General features: G+C 41.7%; 1 protein-coding gene across 1 annotated transcript; it reads left to right on the forward strand.

The window, feature by feature from the left end:
- The first annotated feature begins 5269 nt into the window (after positions 1-5269).
- LOC123087474 (uncharacterized) lies at positions 5270-6816 on the forward strand. Its single transcript, XM_044509490.1, has 2 exons — positions 5270-5501; positions 6016-6816. Exon 2 carries the CDS (start codon positions 6109-6111, stop codon positions 6547-6549), a length of 441 nt encoding a protein of 146 aa, XP_044365425.1. The 5' UTR covers positions 5270-5501; positions 6016-6108; the 3' UTR covers positions 6550-6816.
- The last annotated feature ends 14780 nt before the right edge of the window (positions 6817-21596 follow it).

A 21596-nucleotide genomic window follows, 5' to 3' on the forward strand; every position in this document is an offset into this window, starting at 1 on the left:
GTCGTGCTGACTGAACTCTTCCCCGACACTTTGCTGGATCGGAGTCCGGGGATCGTCATCGAGCTGAACGTGTGCTCAAACTCGGAGGTGCCGTAGTTTCGGTGCTTGATCGGTTGGATCGTGAAGACGTACGACTACTTCCTCTACGTCGTGTCATCGCTTCCGCAGTCGGTCTGCGTTGGGTACGTAGACAATACTCTCCCCCTCGTTGTTATGCATCACATGATCTTGCGTGTGCGTAGGAAATTTTTTGAAATTACTACGAAACCCAACACTCCCATCCCTCCGCGGCCATGGAGGCCATGGACTAGAGGGGGAACTCTCCTCCCGTCTATGGGGGGAGGCCAAGGAAGAAGAAGAAGGAGGGGGGCTCTCTCCCCCCTCTCTCCTGGTGGCGCCGGTGTGCCGCCCGGGCAAGGATCGTGACGACGATCTACATCAACAATCTTGCTACCGTCAACACCAACTTTCTCCTCCTCTATGCAGTGGTGCAACACCCCTTCTCCCCATTGTAATCTCTACTTAAACATGGTGCTCAACTCCATATATTATTTCCCAATGATCTATGGTTATCCTATGATGTTTGAATAGATCCGTTTTGTCCCGTGGGTTAATCGTGATCTTGGTTGGCATGATTGTATATTTTATTTATGGTGCTGTCCTACGGTGCCCTCCGTCTCGCGCAAACGTGAGGGGCCCCCGATATAGGGTATTGCAATATGTTCATGGTTTACTTATTGTCAGTGTTGCGGGGGATGACAGCAACCCAAACACGGATAAGTGGGTTATGGCGTATGGGAGTAAAGAGGACTTGATACTTAATGCTATGGTTGGGTTTCACGACCTTGATGATCTTTAGTAGTTGCTGATGCTTGCTAGGGGTCCAATCATAAGTGCATATGATCCAAGTAGAGAAAGTATGTTAGCTCATGCCTCTCCCTCATATAAAATTACAAGAATGATTACCGGTACTTGTTATCGATTGCCTAGGGACAAATATTTCTTGCTGACAAAAGCTCTCTACTAAAACTAACTTAGTTGTGTCTTTATCTAAACAACCCCTAGATTTTATTTACGTGCTCTTTATTATCTTGCAAACCTATCCTATCACACCTACAAAGTACTTCTAGTTTCATACTTGTTCTAGGTAAACTGAATGTCAAGCGTGCGTAGAGTTGTATCAGTGGTCGATAAAACTTGAGGGAATATTTGTTCTACCTTTAGCTCCTCGTTGGGTTCGACACTCTTACTTATCAAAAGAGCCTACAATTGATCCCCTATACTTGTGGGTTATCAGTAGTGGAAACCAAAGTAGAGATAATAGTGCGATTGATTGATTTGTGTGCTTAAGCTAGCAGTTTGCCATCACCCTAACATTAGATAGGGTGGCTGGACTTCCCATGCAAGTCATGGTTTACATGTTTGAATTCGAGTACAGTCCCTATCTAGCTGAAACTAGGCAAGACTACGACTTCGTACTAGAACCGGACTCCTAGTGTCCGTCTTCCCATTCATCGCAACATCCTTCCTTTGTGCCGTGTATTTTCGAAATCTTTTTGCCCCAAATCTGAAACCATGTCCAAATCTACTGATGGTAGCCTTTCTGCTCTTTACTGCCTACTTTTCATATCCTGGTTTTTCCAAGCTTATTCCTCTGAGGACCTTATACTATCCGGAATATCTTCTTCAGCGAGAGAACTATAGAAAACGAGTGTAAACATCACCAAACGACCAGTACCGCCGCAAGAAGGAGCCACCGATGATAACCCACAAGTATAGGGGATCGCAACAGTTTCCAAGGGTAAAGTATTCAACCCAAATTTATTGATTTGACACAAGGGGAGCCAAAGAATATTCTCAAGTATTAGCAGCTGAGTTGTCAATTCAACCACACCTGAAAGACTTAATATCTGCAGGAAAGTATTTAGTAGCAAAGTAGTATGGAAGTAACAGTAATGGTGGCAAAAGTAACAATAGCAGTTTTTGTAGTAATCGTAACAGTGGCAACGGAAAAGTGACTAAGCAAAGATCAATATGTGAAAAGCTCGTAGGCAATGGATCAATGATGGATAATTATGTTGGATGCGATTCCTCATGCAATAGTTATAACATAGGGTGACACAGAACTAGCTCCAGTTCATAAATGTAATGTAGGCATGTATTCCGAATATAGGCATAAGTGCTTATGGAAAAGAACTTGCATGACATCTTTTGTCCTACCCTCCCGTGGCAGCGGGGTCCTATCGAAAACTAAGGGATATTAAGGCCTCCTTTTAATAGAATACCGGACCAAAGCATTAACACTTAGTGAATACATGAACTCCTCAAACTACGGTCATCACCGGGAGTGTTCCCGATTATTGTCACTTCGGGGTTGCCGGATCATAACACATAGTAGGTGACTATTGACTTGCAAGATAGGATCAAGAACTCACATATATTCATGAAAACATAATAGGTTCAGATCTGAATTCATGGCACTCGGGCCCTAGTGACAAGCATTAAGCATAACAAAGTCATAGCAACATCAATCTCAGAACATAATGGATACTAGGGATCAAACCCTAACAAAACTATCTCGATTACATGATAAATCTCATCCAACCCATCACCGTCCAGTAAGCCTACGATGAGATTACTCATGCACGACGGTGAGCATCATAAAATTGGTGATGGAGGATGGTTGATGATGACAACGTCGACGGATTCCCCTCTCCGGAGCCCCGAACGAATTCCAGATCAGCCCTCCCAAGAGAGATTAGGGCTTGGCGGTGGCTCCGTATCGTAAAATGCGATGAATCCTTTTCTCTGATTTTTTCTCCCCGAACGTGAATATATGGAGTTGGGGTTGAGGTCGGTGGAGTCCCAGGGGCCCCATGAGGTAGGGGGCGCGCCCTGCACCCTCGTGGACAGGGTGTGGGCCCCCTGATGCTGATTCTTTCACCGATATTTTTCTTTTATTCCAAAACGTGTCTCCGTGGATTTTCAGGTCATTCCGAGAAATTTTATTTCTACACAAAAATAACACCATGGTAATTCTGCTGAAAACAACGTCAGTCCGGGTTAGTTCTATTCAAATCATGCAAGTTAGAGTCCAAAACAAAGGCAAAAGTGTTTGGAAAAGTAGATACGTTGGAGACGTATCAACCGACGTGTTGTTGTTGTCACTCCTATATCAGAGTCGGCTTGACCTTGTCAAGTATAGCCAACAAGTCTTCATGAAAGTTCCCCCAGCGACTGGCACCTTGGGGCCGCAGTCATCGCCGTTTAATCCTTTAATAGATCAGAAGCACCTGACACTAAATCTTGCCACATGCTGAGAAACCCTATCCTCACTGCCATAACAAGACGACAGGAATCTATGCTGGAGCTCCATCGACTACATCGAAGAAGACGTACTCGAGGAGGATTGGAGCATGGAAGACAAACTCAAAGAAGAAGTGTCGCCATGCGCCCGAGCACTGAAAGGGCAAGACTAAAAACCCTAACTTAAACTACTAACAAGAGCGGAGCTACCTAGATTCCCCTCACAGCCACCAGCCGTCAGAGTGGCAGGCAGAAAGGAGACAAATCCACGGGCTTGCCAACGAAGTCTGGAGGGGAGAGTTTGTCCTATCTGCCAAGGGATAGGAAAGGAAAACAATCTCCTTTTCCTTGGCGTGCTCTGCTATGAAAGTAGTTGATCAATAAGTTTCTACACTTTCCTTAAGGGTGTTGAATTACGTACTAGAGCTATAACTAAGTCACTCACCTAAATATACTACGAGTTTCAGCTGTACTAGACTAGTAGTATTCCATGATAGCCAAAAAATAGGAATTACATTTCTAAGATGCTTCAATAGAACAATTCCAGTTGCAATATTATTACTTGGTGCACAATTAGAGATATTCATTTATGAAACCAGAGCAAGTATTTAACATCACCCAGCCAATACGCTTCTCCTTCGGTGGGAATAAAAAAGAATATTTATCTCAATGAAAAATATCGGGATTCATTTTTTTTCTTTCATATATTTATCTCATTAAAAATTGTTGAGTGCTCGCTCGATGAGGGAGCTCTGATTGAACAGATGCTTTCGACCATTATTTTCTACTCCCTCCGTCCCAAAATAAGTGTCTTAACTTTGTACTAACTTTAGTATAAAGTTGTATTAAGGTTGAGACACTTATTTTAGGATGGAGGGAGTACAATTTAGGACTATTATTCAAACTCATGAACATTCTTTCAAATTCATGAACATCTTCCAAGTTTGTGAACATTTTTTTAAAAATCGTGATCATTTTCAAGTTCATGATTTTTTTAGTTTGGAATCTAATTTGCAAATATATTTCTAGTTTGCAGATTTTGTGTCAAACTCGTTAATATTGCGTCAATGTGCGAGAAAAATCAAACTGGCGAACATTTCAGAAATTATGAACATTTTTTGAATTACTGAACTTTTTTAAAAATTCACGAAGCTTTTCCAAATTAATATTTTTTAATGCCATAGTATTTTTTCCATATTCACGAATAAGTTTTAATTTCTCTAACATTTTTTCACATTCACATTTTTTTGTAAATTCACAAACATTTTGTAAAGTTCATGAATTTTTTATGTAATTCGTGATATTTTTTAATTCTCTAATATCTCATCATATTCGTTAACACTTTTTTGAGTACAATAACATTTTTAAACCCGTGAACATTTCTCGAGTTCATGAAGATTTTAAAAATTTGCAACCATTTTATTAGTTTTCATTTTTTCATATTCATGGACATGCCTTGTATTTGTATGAACATTTTGTAATTCGCTAATTTCTTTATATTTGCTAACACTTTTGAATTCAAAGTCTTTTAAAAAAATTGGAAACATTTTTCATGTTTGTGAGCATTTTTTAATTCATTAATGTTTTGAATTCATAAGTATTTATTTAAAATTTATGAACATTGTTTTGAGACTAATTTTATTGTGCTACTATTAAGCGTGAGCTTAATAAAGCAAGTCACGCACTTGTTCTCCTAAAACTGTTGTGTGGTTAAGATGCGCCCCGTGATGAGATTGACCTGTTGTGCAATGAACCTGTTTGAAGTAATAGAAGTGTTTTATTCGCACAAAAAATGACGTGCTAGTATGTTTTTTTTTCCTCGCCTATTGCTACCGAGCGTATTTGTTGGGTCGGCTTAATTATACTGTGTTGGTGAGCGACCCGACGGCTACCAACCACTCCGACGGGTAGTATTTTATGGGCTGTGCTAGGCTGGGTTGGGCCGCATTGCTTTCGGGGCCGAGCAGCCATCCAGCTTCTTCTTTCTCTACAAAATAGTCCCATCCCAGACGAAAAACATTCCCCACCCACCCGCTACCGCTAGGGTTCCTCCTTCCCTTCCCCGCCGCCGCCGGCCATCGCCGGCCGGCGAATCGGAGAAGACGCCGCGACTATCCCGTTCCCGGAGCCGCCTCCACTCGCCACCGCCCTCTCCCCATCACCAGGCCTCATCCATCCAACGCCTCGACGCCAAGGTACCCTCCCCTCCCCTCCCCTCCCCTCCCCTCCCTCATGCGCCTCTCTCCCCCCTCCCTACGCACTGTCTCGTCTCCATGTGTGTGCTGTGCCTGCGCGTCATGGCCGTGTGTGTGTGATCCGTCTTGTGCGCGAGCTACTAGTGCATGCTATGGGTATTTATTTATATAAATGGCTAATAAACTGCTCGCATTTCGTACTAGTGCATGCTCTGTTTAGTGTTTATATAAACTGAAAATTTGACTGTTTGATTTGGTACTAGCCAGCCAACTGCTAGTGTGTATCTATTCTGCTTATATAAATGTGCAAATTTGACTGCTCGATTGGGTAAAGACATGAACTGCTAATGCTATTTTCATATACCACTAGTGTGTGTATTCTGCTTTTAGAAAAGTGCAAATGTGACTGCTCGTTTGTGAAAAGGCATCAACTGCTAATGGTATTTTCATCTGCCACTAGTGACGCTGCTCATACTCATAGTGATCTCTTTATATATAAATGTGTAATTTCCAGCTACAGCCAGCCGGAGCCCTTGCAGCTGCAGCACGGACAACCACACCCTAACCCAGCGACCAAGAAGCCCAGGCCAGCGACGATCCATCATCGATGGCCGCGGTTCGACACGCAATGAGGAGGCTCGGCGGCTCCCTGCTCTGGCCAACGGCCACCTCACCGGCAGCGGCGGCGCCAAGGCGGCTCACGCACAGCGAAAGCTTGGCCTCGGAGCAAGCTCGTCACGAGGAGGTGCTGCGCAAGGTCCAGCAGAAGACGGACGAGCTGTACGATGTGTTGTGCGAGGCGGAGCGGGACTTCTGCACGAGCAGCTGGCGCAACACGCGCATGCTCCAGCACCTCTCCATGAGGGTCACGCCGAGGCCGTGGGACTGGAGGTGGCGCATCCGGCGCTTCAACAGAAGGTTTCACAATGTGGCAGAGCTTGCCGGGTTTATCTCGCTCTACTTCGGCTTGGAGGTGCTGAAACAAGAAGTCGAGGAAAAGGAAAAGCATGCGGCCGAGGCAACGACGGTGTCCTGCCCGATCGACTGAGAACCAACCAAAGATCCATCAAGGACGAGTAGGAGAGGCGATAACATTATCTTGCATTGCGTTACGACGGACAACCAAAGACGAGATGGTGATCTTGTCTAGTGTTATCTAATTTGGTAGCTATCTTTTGTGACCGGTATTGTCTTGTGTGACATGGTACTAAGTTGTTATATCCATGAAACCATGACTTGTTTTGGTTATCTGCGAATGCACCAAACCCTAGTTAAATGTTAAATGTGTATGGATTCTCCATCGAGCTGGATTTTATAGGAGAGTTGGTTCTTTAACCAAGCATGATTCTCCACCAACTGGTCATGTATATATTCTTTAACCAAGCATTGTGTGAGCTGAACATTCATATATAGGAGCACTTGATGCAAACATATATATACTATTAGTATGGCTAGCTAGCTTGAATGTTAACCGTCCAGTGCTTCGCGCTCCAGGTATCAGACTCTATGTGCCATAATTGTGGAGAGCCTAGTTTTGAATTCTGAAGCAAAACTATCTACAATAATATACTATTACTGAAGCAGCTAATTCCGCACATGTTATTTCAGGTCCAAAGTTGATTGTTAGCATGGATGTGTCTAATTTTTCAACTCATATTTCTTATGGACGTGATTGTGGAGCACAACCTGATATCCAAGGATGTCACGGGGCTCCTTAGCTTGCGTTTTTCACCAGTTGAATGCCAATAACCCCCCCCCCCCCCCCCCCCCCCCCACACACACACAACAAAAAAAAAGACTCCACCAACGTACCCGATGTTTGGCCGACTGCTTGTCGAGACGGATGCATCCCTCATCTTCTCACTCAATCGCGTGCCATCCAGATTGAACCCAAAGAGACGAGGGCTAAAAGAGAGATGAGTGGCGCGGCTAGGGTTTGCAAAGGGCGCACGGGTAGGGGCAAGGCATTTACTTTTACACAATTTGAATTTCTGGGGGTCAAGACCTTTACAATAAGATCATTCTTTTATATATTTCAAACATGTTTGAATTTCAATGTTTCAATTCACTTATTTCGCTAAATCTATTAATTCATTGTTGTAAATCAGTTTTTGATTTTAGTGAAATTATAATTTTGAAATGAGCTAAAGTTATTTTTGAGGAGTGAATGTTTATTTTAGTAAAATTACTTTTTCAGAAGAGCAGATTGTTTTTGAATGAGCGAAAAGTTTCAAATGAGTCAAATCAGTTACGTCAATTTGAAGCGATTGTGAAAATCAATTTTTTGAAACAAGTGAAATATGGCATTTCAATAGTGTTTTTGAAATGAGTAAATATATCTTCCGTTATGAGTGAAAACTTTGAAAGAAATTAGTTTTGTAATGTTTGAAATATAGTATTTCAATAGAGTTTTTGAGTGAAATATATTTGAAACGAGTGAAATATAGTATTCCAGAAATGAGTGAAATATGTTCATTGAAGTGATTGAAATTAATTTTTATATGACTGAAATATCAGTTTCGCAAGGACGTAGTGAAATTAGTTTTCAAATATATCTTTTGTAATGAGTGAAAAAGCTTTTTTTGAAATGAGTAGAATATAGTATTTCAATTGAGTGTAATGTGTTTTTCTGGAATGAGTGGAATATGTTTTTGAGGGAAATAAGTTTATTGAAACTGAAAAATTATATGTTTTTTGAGGGAATATGTTTGCGATGACGCTTAAACAAATATTCAAAAGAAACCTAGTTCAAAAGAAATATCTCGAACAAACCTTTTTCATAAGAAATATGCTAAACAAACCTATTTCATAAGAAATGGGTGAAATATGGTTTATTGAAATGAGCGAAATCATTTATATATGAGCGAATTATCAGTTTAGCAAGCGTGCAGTGAAAAGGTTTTGAAATGTATCTTTTGTAATGAGTGAACAAATTTTTGGAACGAGTAAAATATAGCATTTCATTTCAGTGAGTGTGTAATGTGTTCCCTGAGAAGAGTGAAATCTATCTTTTGTAAATGAGTGTAATGAATTTTCTGAAATGAGTTAAGTCTATCTTTGCAAATGAATTTAATGTGTTTTCTAAAATGATTGTAATCTATCGATTGTAAATGAGTGTAATGTGTTTTCTGAATCTAGTGAAATGTGAAATTGACTGAAAGGTTTTCTGAAACTAGTGAAATGTGAAACTGACTGAAATGTGTTTCCTGAAATGAGTGAAATGGTTAAACTCAAACTAGCCAAATTGTATCCAAGATTGGTCTTATTTTAAAGGTCTTGGCACCGTGAATTCAAAAATATAAGAAGTTTCAAAACTGAATATTTAGTTCAAAAGTTATCAACCTTTTAAAAATGTCACATGGAAAACAAAGTGCATGTATTTTAGTGTGTGCATACAGCCATGGTGTATCTGTTTTCTCTCACCACGACACCTGACAGAAAGTGCTGTTGTGGACCCCATCCAGTGCATGCAGCCGTGGTATATCTGTTTGTACAACATTTGTATTGCTAAAAGAGAGAAATAATAGCATGGTGGGGTCTTCAGTCACATCAATCTCAAAGCAAGTGTTGACGATAAATTCCTAACGGTAGGTACTGGTAAATTTACTTATTCGGGGAGGGACGTCTCCTGGTTGATCGAGGCTATGGGCTACGTGGTGGGCCCCAGCTGTTTCTTTTAAAGCTCCCAAGGAATGCTTTTCCTGTGGTGCATTAATGCTTGTGGGTCACCGGCGTGTGAGCCATCCGGATCTCACAAGAATAAGAAACGCCCAAGCAAAATCTTTACCTCCCATGTCTTCGAGTCTTCTCGATTCTCTCCTTAATGCCTTCCGGTACCCGGTTTCATGAATTCTTCTTCCACGAACCTTTCATGAGCAACCTTCTTTGTTATATTTCACGGTATAACACACCTTTTGGTTGTTATGCCAAACAACATTTGGCCTATGGTTCCCAATGGCTTAGTCACTTAGCCGGAATTGGAACTCCTCACAACACCCAAACTTCACGCCTTTCTTCAAATGAGCATTCTCGCCCTCATTCTTTGGCCTTGGTTCGCCTGGTTTCAAGGCTGGTGTGGGTTTAAAGAACACCATTCTCATGCCACCATCAACTACGGTCTTATGGGCAAGGCTAAGATCACATAATAATGGAGTAATCCTTTCCTTGGTTGTGAATGGTTACATTGGTTTTTTTTTTCTATATGCCACCAAGGTCCGATCGCACCGCTTTGACCCTCCTAGGTATTTCCTTCCATTTTTCATGCTTCTCGCACTATCTGGAAATAAATATTTTGTCCATCTCAGCGAACCGAGTGTTTTCGTTTCGCCGAACTAAGTGTTCTCAACGAACTGAACTGTCTACCGAATATGCAATATTGTCGAGTGTGGTTCTTGGTAAAGGCTGGTGTGCCGAGAGACCATGAAAGGGACCACGACAAAGGGCAAGTGCATTCAGGAAGCAAGATTTTTCCATTAGTGTAGCGTTCCAAATTGGTTTCTTACAAAAGCAAAAGGGATACATGAGTATACCATGTGCTCTGTTAGAGAAAATCGGTGAGAATGTAGAAATTCTACGCTTATACTTGCAACGTACCTTGGGTACCAAAGTATTATTTCTTGCTTGTACCGTTGTACTAATTGAAACCTTTATCTAGAAGAAGAGAGATATTAGATGGAGCCCACGTTCTATGAGCTGTCTGAATATACTTCCGTATTGGCGCAAGCAATGGCCTTCTTGTACTAGTCGTCTCACCAAAATAAGTCATAATATGTACGCACGAGTGCAGTAATCACCTCGGCAAAACAACTTTGGATACATCCTATAAATTGATGCCTCCGAGTCGGCATAGGCACCAACGTCGACCTTCTTGTTTGCACAGCCGCAGCAACTAAACATCAGCAACAATAGCCAGTTATAGCCACCACCAACACCAAAGCCATGGCGCCCTCTCGCATCCTCCTCCTAGCCGCGATCCTCCTGGCCCTGGCTTCTGTCCAGGTGCGTGGCCAGAGCATGCCGCCTTCACCGGCAATGGCACCGGCATCATCCGCTGGCGGTGGCAAGTGCATGTTGAATGACGCAGCTGCGCTTGGAGTGTGTCTTAACCTTCAATCGGGCAGGATAAGCCTGTCCGAGAAGAACCGGTGCTGCCATCGGATCCAGGGGATGCAGAGCGCCGCCGACTGTCTGTGCTTGGCCTTCAAGCTGGCTGGTGGCCTTGTCGGCGCCAATGTTGCCGATGGCGTCAATTCCGTGCTGTAGGTGTACTGGTTTCGACCCGGCTTACTATGTGTGCATACTGGTTTATACAAATAAATAAGAATTTGCGATCTACTTATCATACTTGTTGTGTGGCCCCATCTGACGACTATGTATTTAGATCATCTACAACCACATACACCAAAATCCAGCCGCCAAACGCCTATAGACGCGTTCGAGCGCCTCCACGGATAGTGACAGTACAAGTGTACAACACACAAAGAATTGATTCCACAACCACAAATACCATTTTCAAAGCATCAAATAAATATCATTACATGCAACATAAAACTAAAGTTGGGTCGAGCTCGTCCAGCTTCGCCCTGTCCATGACTTGTGGATGGCTGCGCCCCTCAAGGTGTTGGTGCGGTCACTGGCGTGGTAGAGTAGGACATGTGACAATGTACCGGCTCATGGGACTCAATTTGCCGCCGTCTCCTATGTCCTCCTCTTCCTCCTCGGAGCCCGTCACCTCGTGGACGTGATATCAATGATGGGTCCGTCGTGGTCGGAGCCGCAGATGTCCACCACGACACGGTTGCAGCGCTCAGGGTTGGTGGGCATCGTACAGGTTCTAGGAGAGTGCGACACCAGGGCGCTCAGGGGACTGGAGCGCGGGCAGCACGAGCAGGACTTGGAGCCGCAAGGGAAGCTAGCGATAAGCGGCCGGGCGACCCTTCTGCACCTCCCGGCTGACGACGGATCCGGCCGAAACTGTAAACCATGGCGGGGAGTGGAGAGGACGGGTGACATCGCGGTGGAGGGGATGGGAGGCGACGGTGAGCATGGAGGGGTGGCAGAAGATCCAAGCCACGAGGAGGAGAGATATGGCAACCGCGACATCGTGGCGAGGAGATATGGTGGTGGCGAAACTATGGCGAGGAGACATGGCGGTGTCAACTTGTGTGGGTTGAGTGAGATGTGAGTAAGGGCTTGTGTCCATACAGTGAGGAAGTGAGAGGAGTGACCTATTTTTTTATTACAAAAACCGGTTGTTCTTTTATATAAATGAAATCAACTATTTGCTCCTAGAGAAATGTAACATATTTTTATAGTGAACAATATCACATACCTTACATTGTAAATCCTCTAGAATAATCATCAACAAGTGATTTATAAGTGAGCTTAAATTTATTAAAATCGGGATGCAACTTATATATAAAAACTTATATGTTTGTCGCCCATGACAACGCACGGGCACTCTACTAGTAAATATAAGATGTTTAACTTTTTCCTAAATGAATGCATATAGACACGTTTTAATGTAATTGTCCACTAACTTTAACGCATACATAGTTGATATCCAAATATCGGAAACATCTTATATTTGTGAATGGAAGGAGTAATAGTTAAGAATTTAGGCTGCACCGAGGATCTGTACCATTAAAGGGAGCTGGTAGCATCGCCTCCACCTTCTCCCCCGGTTTTTCCTCCCCATGCCTCTTCCTCCACTTTTCTTTTTGGTAATTTCAACAGATGTCGCATAATAAAACCAATGTAAATAGAGTAACTTGAAGTAATCAAAACAAAATCGATACTTTCTAAAACCAAGTCATGTCTCAACTCAATCGAAGAAAATAAAATGAATTCTTACAAAAATCTCAGCTCAATAAAAAAAATCTTACTCTTTCCTATCCATATCCAAATCAAATCAAATCTTGTCAAAATCTCAACTAAATGATAACTATACTTGTCTTCATCTACCCGTACTCAAACTAAATTAAATTTTATCAAAATCTAGAGTACACGAATGTAAGGTATACATTGGACATGATTTATGCTGAACACTAGAATATTTATACCCCCATTTCAATGCATGGGCAAATAGCTAGTAAAGAAGAAACTGTAGTACCTCACTTAAGTACAACAAGCAATCGGGTCGAGTACATCCATCCATCCATCATAAAACATTAGTAAGTAGGCGCGCAATAGGCGTTGCTCTCGTCGAACAGCGACGACAGCGGGGAGTTGCCCATGAGTTTGAGCGGGATGCAGATGTAGGTGGCGCGGTGGGCCACACCCGGGCCGTAGTCGGTGATGAAGCCATCCACCTCCATGGCCACGTCGATGCTGTTGTGGCCTGTTTGGTTGGGCAAGAGCTTCCGGAGGTACGACAGGTTCAACTTCATGCCTACGCGCTCCGTCAAGATGTATTCGGCCTCCTTCCCTTGAGACAAGAATATCTTAGCCTTCAGGTTGAACGTAGCGATGAAGGTCCGGTTCTCCGGTGGCAAGGATAGGTACTCCTGGCTGTCGGCGAGCCGGATGGTGACGTTGTGGTAGTAGATGGAGGTGCGATTTCTGAGGTTGGTAGCCTGGAGAAAGAAGGTGAAACGGTACAGGTCACCGGATTCGGAGACTCTTCTTACCGCCACGGAGCTGCTAGGGATCCGGAGTTGGAGCTTGAGGGGATTGAACAGCAGGAACACTGCCCAGACAACGAGGACGCCGGCGAACACGGCGACCGCCGTGGCGACCACGCTGCGCACCAAGCATAGCCAACGGAACCTTGAGGCCTTGCACAAGACGCCGGCGCCGGCTGCCATATATGAAAATGACGCTGATAGCTGGTGTGTTTCAAAATTCTGAACCGATGAGGTACGTATCTATGCAGCGCATAGTTCTTTTCAAAAAGAAAAAAAAGGACCGGCTGTGTGTCTCAGAGAAAAGAAAAAAATCAACTACCCCAAAGGCAAAGAAAGGGCCCTACGTAGATTTTGGCTGATTTCAATGAGGTAGGTACCCATGCAGCACATGATTTTCTTTTCTTTTCGAAAAGAAAAGAAAAAGAAAAGGCTGTGTGTTTCAGAGGGAGAAAAATATAGTACAGTATATAACTTTATTTTAGGGCAAAAATTTATATAGAACCATCCAAAAGGCAAAGAAAGAGGCCCATACGCCGATTTTGGCTAATTTCAGTGTTGTACGTACTCATGCAGCGCATGGTTATCTTTTCTTTTCAAAAAGAAAAAGGATCGGCTGTTATTTTCCTTTATGGCTACGTACGTATCCATGCAGCGCAACCATTTATTTTCCAAAATAATAATACTATTTTCCTTAATTCATTTGTTTCAAGTACATGTACCACCGCTTCATCTTTGTGGACTATGCACGATATCGATACACACAATGACGAGATGAAATAAACTCTTCGATTTGTCCCCGCCTATTGGTACTGTTGGGACTAGGCATCCCTCTTATCAGGGCCACACAATGACTTTGAGACCGGCACTAGTTGTTGTATTTGAATGAGCTTATTGCAAGTACTCCCTCCATTTCAAAATAGAAAGGATCCTAGCGGAAACACATGTCAGATATCCTGAATTTTTTTCATAGCTTCTGAAAATATTTTATAGAGTAGTTTACAAAAGCTTGATCAGAATTTTAAATTTTTTCAGACGTAATAAAACCTTTCTGTAGTTTTCCAAAGTTCATCAAAACTTTTTGACTATCTGAATTCTCCATTATTCGTGACAAGGTGTCCAGCAATAATGCAGTGCATCAAGCACATCCAACGGTGTATATAGTTTGAGTATACAATAAAATACATACCTGTCTCTGTCTGTTTCAATAGTTTTAGAGATTGTGTGTTTCAAAAGAAAAAGTGAGTAGCAGACTCACAAGCATCTACAATTTCTATCTCAAAGGGAAAGAAAAAGGCCCTACGTAGATTTTGGCCAACTTCAAAGATGTACCCATGGAACACATGATTACCTTTTTCTTTTTCTAAAGAAAAAGACCGATTGTTATTTTCCTTTCATTTAACATCCTGGTCATGGACATGATGGTAGACAACACATGACGTAATGATACATGCACATGGATACACATAATGACCGTAAAAGTTTACCACTCGCTCTCTTCTGGGTCCACCGGAACTCCTTGGACTAGGCATATCTGTTTCGAGGACTGTGCAATGACTTTAAGATCCACACTAGTAGTTTTATTTACTAGACTATATTGCATATATTTGCTAATATGGACATATATTTTGGAGAGGACACATATGACAGATATCAGGAAACTTGCCATTGCTTTTCGTAATCTTCCATCATTTACATAAAATAATGATTTTTTTTTATTTTTTTCAAACTTCATAAAAACTACATAAGTATCTGAATTCTCCTTCATTTCATGAGGAGTTGGTGAATTTTTAGTAGTGCGCAAAACTTAATGGAAATTTAGAAAATTATTACAGTTCATAAAGATTTGATGAAATTATTCATAGCTTACACAAAACTAATGGATTTTGTCCAAAATTCTCATAGGGTTTTTGCTTACTTATAAACTTGGTCTAGGGTGTTACACCAGGTCTCCCACATCAGCGCCTGCATCGTCCACTAATAGCCTAATTATTTTTCCTGATCCAGTCGCAATTTGCACATATTTGTTTTTTTAACGCATGGTAAAAAATGGATTAGGGTTTCCTTAGAAGAAATGCTAAAAACAGAAAGTAAGATTAATGAAATTCAATCTAAGTAAGAAAAAGATTATAGGCTGATAGAAGAAACACACTAAGAATAAATAGAAGAAATTTCATTGAAAGGAAGAATGAATTATATGAGTGGATTAACCCTAAAAATGAAATTAATGGCATATAACTAACAAATCATAACGAATTACTGTCAAACTCTTTTCTTATATGCAAAAATTAGAATGATATGAAAACTTGCAAATAAATTACACAAAACTTGCAGTCTTTTTGTGTTATGCAAGAATAAGTGTAAACTAGTGCAACTTCAATAATAATTATGATTTAAGTAGTTCAACTACAGAAATGAATTCCAATCTAAGTCCCTAAAACAAATTGAAGTAGTATCACACGATTGCGCCATCAAATCGCTGCCACGTTCGCATATAGGAGAAAACCCAATCGACATAAAATCAACTAAACAACACCAAAAAATAGGAGCCATAAACATTAGCACAAGTGAGAAAATAAATGAATTTTTTTATGTCGGTCACTTGTTCTCTTATCAATAAACAAATATATCTGTAGGCCAAAACAAAATGTATTCTAAAATGGAATGAACTAAGGACATTGATATTACACTAAAAGAAGAAAGGAAACTCAAAATAAATGATGACAAAACTTGCACACAGATTTCATACAATTTGCGTTGTTCTACAATATATGCTAGAACAAGCATATATTAGTGTAAATTTCAGACAATGGTATTATTTTGAATAGAGATTGCATATAACTTGCATGTACACCTTCATGTTATATTTGGTGTTCAAACAATAGAACAACAACATTGGAGATTAGTCACCCATCAACACGTCCATGGTGAATTGCATCTCATGTCGGTGGTGCCATCTTCCTCATCCCTCGATCTAAATAAAGATGAGTAGGCATCCCTCGATCTAAATAAAGATGAGTAGGCCGTGCAGTGATTAAAGAGGTGTTAAAGGAAAAGCGTGTTCTTTATAATGAAGCGCAATGATATGGAGCTGGGCCTAGACGGTGGCAGGCTGGCCTAGCCGGCAAAATATAAATCCTCGCTTATTAGTTTGGCTGGGCCGGAACAATTCAAGATAAGCGAACGACACAAAATGGATAAAAATGTCGTCTTTAAGGCAACAAACAAATAGCTGTGCGAGCACCATTTAAAGTGGTAAATCTAGCGTTTACTGGTATGTAAGAGCATCTCTAGCAGACCCCGCAAAATACTAACTCGAATAAGTCTTTTGTAGTTCGCGGAAAAGGGTATATGCGGGACGGCGCAGGCGAGGACAGACTCAACTCCATATAATCAACCCGTAAAAAGAAATATTCTCTGAATATACCAAACAGACCCAGAGCTAGCTCTTTTTTTAATTGTCCTCTTCCTGGCGTCAATCCGGCAGACAGACGGACGAGGAAAAACACGAGGCAAGCGCGGCGCGGGCGGAGGCCAGGGCGGCCGGATGGAACGGCCGGCGCATCCAGCTAGCTAGCTAACTCTTCGAATCGATTGAGCTGCTAGCTAGCTAGCTAGCTCCTCCGTTCGAGAGCCGCGGCGGCCGGGACGGAGGGCCGGCCGGCTATCGGACGGCCGGCAGGCGAGCGCGGTGGTCAGGGCGGATGGCCGGTGGGCGCGCGGCCTGCGTCCAGGGACCAGTGGCAGGCGAGCGTGGCTGCCAGGGCGGGTGGCCGGCGTCGGGGACGAGCAGACAGGAGCGGGCCATGAAAGTTCCGATGGCTGTTAGACTCCCGCCAACGGTCTCTCGAGTATACATGAACTCTTTGGTTTGGCTCCCAAATCCTTATTTTTACAGTTTTGATGGAGATGTTTTCCGCGCCCCTTAAAATTTTTAACGGGTCCGACACATTTACAATGTCTGATTAGGCGACTTTTTTCACTCAGACCCGTATTTTGGCAGTTATTTTATAGGATAGGACATTATGCGGGGTCTGCTAGAGATGCTCTAGCGGAAGTGGATACACACACAACTTTGTGTTCTTGATTCGTGCTAACTTTTGCGGTATAAGGTGCGGAATAAAGCAATACTCTCACAATACTTGGACTAGGTCCACTTCCTCTGACAGCCACGTGAGAGATGATAGTTGCATCCAGAATCTCTCTCCTCTCTCTCTAATAAAAACATATCCTTTTATTTATTTGACTTATTTATTGATTGATATCTTATAACCTACACATTCAATTTTGAAACTTTTTGCATATTTGAAACCCTGATGATAAGACCTGTAAAATAATGGATATAGTTTTAACTCATTAAAATTTCAATGTTGGAATGGGTTAGATGTAGATTTCAGAAAAAAAATGTTACACATATCGAAACAAAATTTAACTCATTTGAAAACACTGATTTCACTCAATTTTAAAAACATTTCCCTAAATTTAAAAAGGATTTCATCCGTTTCAAACACTGATCCATTAATTTCAAAAAACACTGATTTCATTAAATTCAAGTAATTTCACTAATTTCAAAAAATGATTTCACTTGATTGAAAAAATAGATTTCAGTCATTTGAAAAAACATGCCAATAAAACTGATTTCTATCAAATCAAGAAACTATGTTGACTCATTTTTAAAACTGATTTCAATCGTTTCAAAAAACAGATTTCACTTTATTTCAAAAAACTTATTTCACTCTATTTTAATTTTTTTCACTCTCAAAAGCTGATTTCACTTTTACAAAAAATAGATTACACTCAATTCAGAAAACATATTGAAAATAAATCAAACTAGTTAAAATATATCGAACACTATTGGTCTTTTTTTTTTGAATAGTTTGATTTGCTTACCACATGTGTCATGTGGTACACTATTGCCAGGAGTCCAAGTATATAAAAAAATGTTAAAGTTGAAATATTGATTTTGTAGATATAAATAATTTAACTTAGCAAAGGTGAAATAAAACAGCAGATATGTTTGGGAGAGAGAACATGCAACTCTGTTGCACTGCCTTACAAAAAGTGGTGAACCACGTGACTTGACGTAAAGAGATATATGGAGTAGTAAAATAGTACTGGCATGGGACCCACCCCTATTACACGAATCTTGAAGCACTTGAGTGGTGGATTCCTTGTCACAGGTAGAAATGTCAGCACTATTAAAAGTCGATCTGCATCCGGCCTAGAGAAGCAGCTTCAGCATCGGTTAGCTATAGTGCCAACTGCTCCGCGCGCAGATGCATAATTTCCATGGCCAACAGTAGGAGTAGGAGTATCAACTTCACCCTCGCCGTCGACAACCCCAGCCGCCGCGCAGGGGTGGACTATAGGGAAGTCATCGTGAGCCTGCAGCTCCCCAGTAAGCGCTTGAAGAACAACTCGGTGCCGGCGACGGTGAATGGATCCATGCCGCTGTACCAGCCGCGCCACAGCCAAATATCCATGGCCGTGGCAGCGTTCGTGGAGAAGGACTTGTTGGACCTTTACCTGAAGAAGTTCTACAGAGGCCATCCGACGTTGACAATCATGGTCACAGCACTGGTCCGTTTCAAGGTTGGGGTGGCCTACTCCAGGCTCTATGACATTACGGTCTACTGCCCGCCTTTCGTCTTCTTCGACGTCTTCCAGGACGGCAACTTCAGTTATCATTTTGCGAAGGGCAACGCCAATTGCTCTGCCTGACATGCATCAGCCTATATATTTCATGATTGGGTCTGCAGATTTGTTGTGCAAATGCAAGTTTACAATTAACAGTTGGTATGATGTATGTGCTCGCTTGAGCTTCGATCTTCCATAAATGTAGTGTGCTGCTGCGGTACGGGTCTCATTTCTAAATTCATCGATTCCCTTCTTCAATCTTCTTCGATTCTAGTATTAATAAAACTGTATCACGTCCGATTAGTCTGAGGGATCAAGACTGTTTTTTGTTTTCTTCAGTATGTCCCATTTGGCCCAAAGGTTATGCCGAAATTTTCTATAACGTCGTTTGTTATAATTCCTTTTCTTATACCTTGTAGGGCGTTTGTTCGATCGAACGATTCTCTGGACAAACTATAAATTGGTTCTTCAAGGTGGCAGAGGAAGGTATCATTCGAAAGGGTAACACAGAGATATTATGTCTTTGTAAGAAGTGCGAAAACAGAGTTTTGATCGAACCCTTTTTACTGGCGCTGTGAAGATGCACTTGCTCAAATATGGTTTCCTGCTAGGTCTGGACAAGGCACGAGGAAGATGAGGAGGACATTGTTTCCGACGTCGATGAAGGGACGACAGATAAAGGAGCGGGAAACCATGTCGATGAAGAGCGAGAAGAAGGTAACGACAAGGAGGTGCCCAAATATGAAGAAAATTAGGACTGACATGAAGAAGAGTCTCTGACGCAGGAGTGGTCATTGGCTACAATGTTGGAGGACCCTAATTTTAAAACTGAAAAGGATGAGTAATGGAAGAGTTGTTTTTAGAGAGGCTAGCACAAGTTGGTGCAACTGGAAGTAGACTTGACAACTCTACTGTATGAGGCTACAATCCGAACACACCCACCAGGATGTCAGGCTCAAACTTCTAGGCCTCAAGACAAAATACAAATGCACGGGCGCAAGCCTGGATGCGACATCTGAGTATCTATACCGAGTTTTTCCCGCAGGGAACATGTTGCCTCGTAGTGTCGAAGAGGCCAAGAAAATCACGTGCCCTCTTAATTTTCCGCATCACATGTGCGTCACTAGTTGCATCATTTATTGAAACGAGCACGATAAGAATAGAGTCCAAGGTGCAACAAACCCCAATTCAAGCGTGGAAAGAAAAATGCTCGAAAGATTGGAAGGTACTTTGCGCTCATTCCTCACATGCAACATTATTACACAAACAAGAGGGAAGCTGAGCACTTACATTGGCACACCGAAAGAAGCTCGCGTAAAAAATGATGACATGTTGAGACACCCCATAGACGGTGGCCGGTGGAAATCACTCGACTATGTATTGATATGTCTCCAATGTATCTACAATTATTGATTATTTCATGTTATTATATTATCAATCTTAGATACTTTATATGTAATTTTATATTATTTTTGAGAACTAACCTATTAACTCAGTGCCCAGTGCCGGTTGTTGTTTTCTACATGTTTTTTGTTTTTTAGAAAATCAATATCAAACAAAGTCCAAACACGATAAAACTTTACAATGATTTTTTTTCTGGACTAGAAGGAACCCTAGGAACCTCGGGATGAGACCGAGAGAGGTACGAGAGTGCCACAAGCTCACACGGCGCGCCCCCTAAGCTTGTGGGACCTTCACAACTCTGTTTGACCTAATTACAACTCCATAAATTCCGTAAATCTTGAAACTTACAGGCAGCCACCCTAAACACTTTTTTCGCCGGCGCAAACTTCTGTTCTTTTGCAATTCCATCTGGAGTCATTCTCTGATCCTCTGTCAGAGGGAGAATCTATGACAGAGGGCTTCTACATCAACCTTACCGCCCTCCAATGATGTGTGAGTAGTTTACCATAGACCTACGGGTCCATAGCTAGTAGCTAGATGACTTCTTCTCTCACTTTGATCTTCAATACAAAGTTCTCCATGATCCTCATGGAGTTATATAAAATGTAATCTTCTTTTGCGGTGTGTTTGTTTGGACCCGATAAATTTTGGGTTTATGATCCGACTATTCATTAAAAGTAATTGAGTCTTTGATGTATTTTATTATGCATGATTGTTATAGATTTGGATTTCTCTTCGATTTATCCATTTGGTTTGGCCAACTAGATTGATTTATCTTCAGTGAGAGAGGTGCTTTGTGACGGGTTCAATCTTGCGGTGTACTCAACTCGTGACAAAGGTGTAGCGAGGTACGTATTTGTATTGTGTTGTCATTAAGGGTAAAATGATGGGGTTTGATTGAGTTTATTCTTTTTAAATTTGTCTTCTTGCTTCATGCATTACTTTGTTTGTTATGAACTTAATACCATAGATGCATGCTGGATATCAGTCGATTGGTGGAGTAATAGTAGTAGATGCATAATCGTTTCGGTCTACTTGTCACAGACATATACATGATCATTGCCATGAATAACATAATAACTATGTGTTTTTCTATCAATTGCCCAACAGTAATTCCGCCGTATGCTATGTCTCAAGAGAGAAGCCTCTATAGTGAAAACTATGACCCGTGGGTCTACTTTATTCATATTATAAAAACCAAAATACCTTGCTACAAATTATTTACTTTATTTTATTTTACAATTTATCTATCTACCACTACCATATTTGATCCTTGCAAGTAACGAGTTCAAGGAGATTGACAACCCTCTTGCCAGCGTTGGATGCAAACATTTGCTCTTGTGTGTGCAGGTGTTGTTCACTAGGCTTTTTGTGATTCTCCTATTGGTGTGATAACCTTGGTTCTCACTCAGGGAAATACTTATCAACTACT

Source organism: Triticum aestivum, chromosome 4A, assembly GCF_018294505.1.
Source record: "Triticum aestivum cultivar Chinese Spring chromosome 4A, IWGSC CS RefSeq v2.1, whole genome shotgun sequence".
NCBI lineage: Eukaryota > Viridiplantae > Streptophyta > Magnoliopsida > Poales > Poaceae > Triticum > Triticum aestivum.

Excerpts from the sequence above, each read along its gene's own strand:
- LOC123087474 (XM_044509490.1), top strand. The coding sequence starts at position 6,109 with ATGGCCGCGGTTCGACACGCAATGAGGAGGCTCGGCGGCTCCCTGCTC.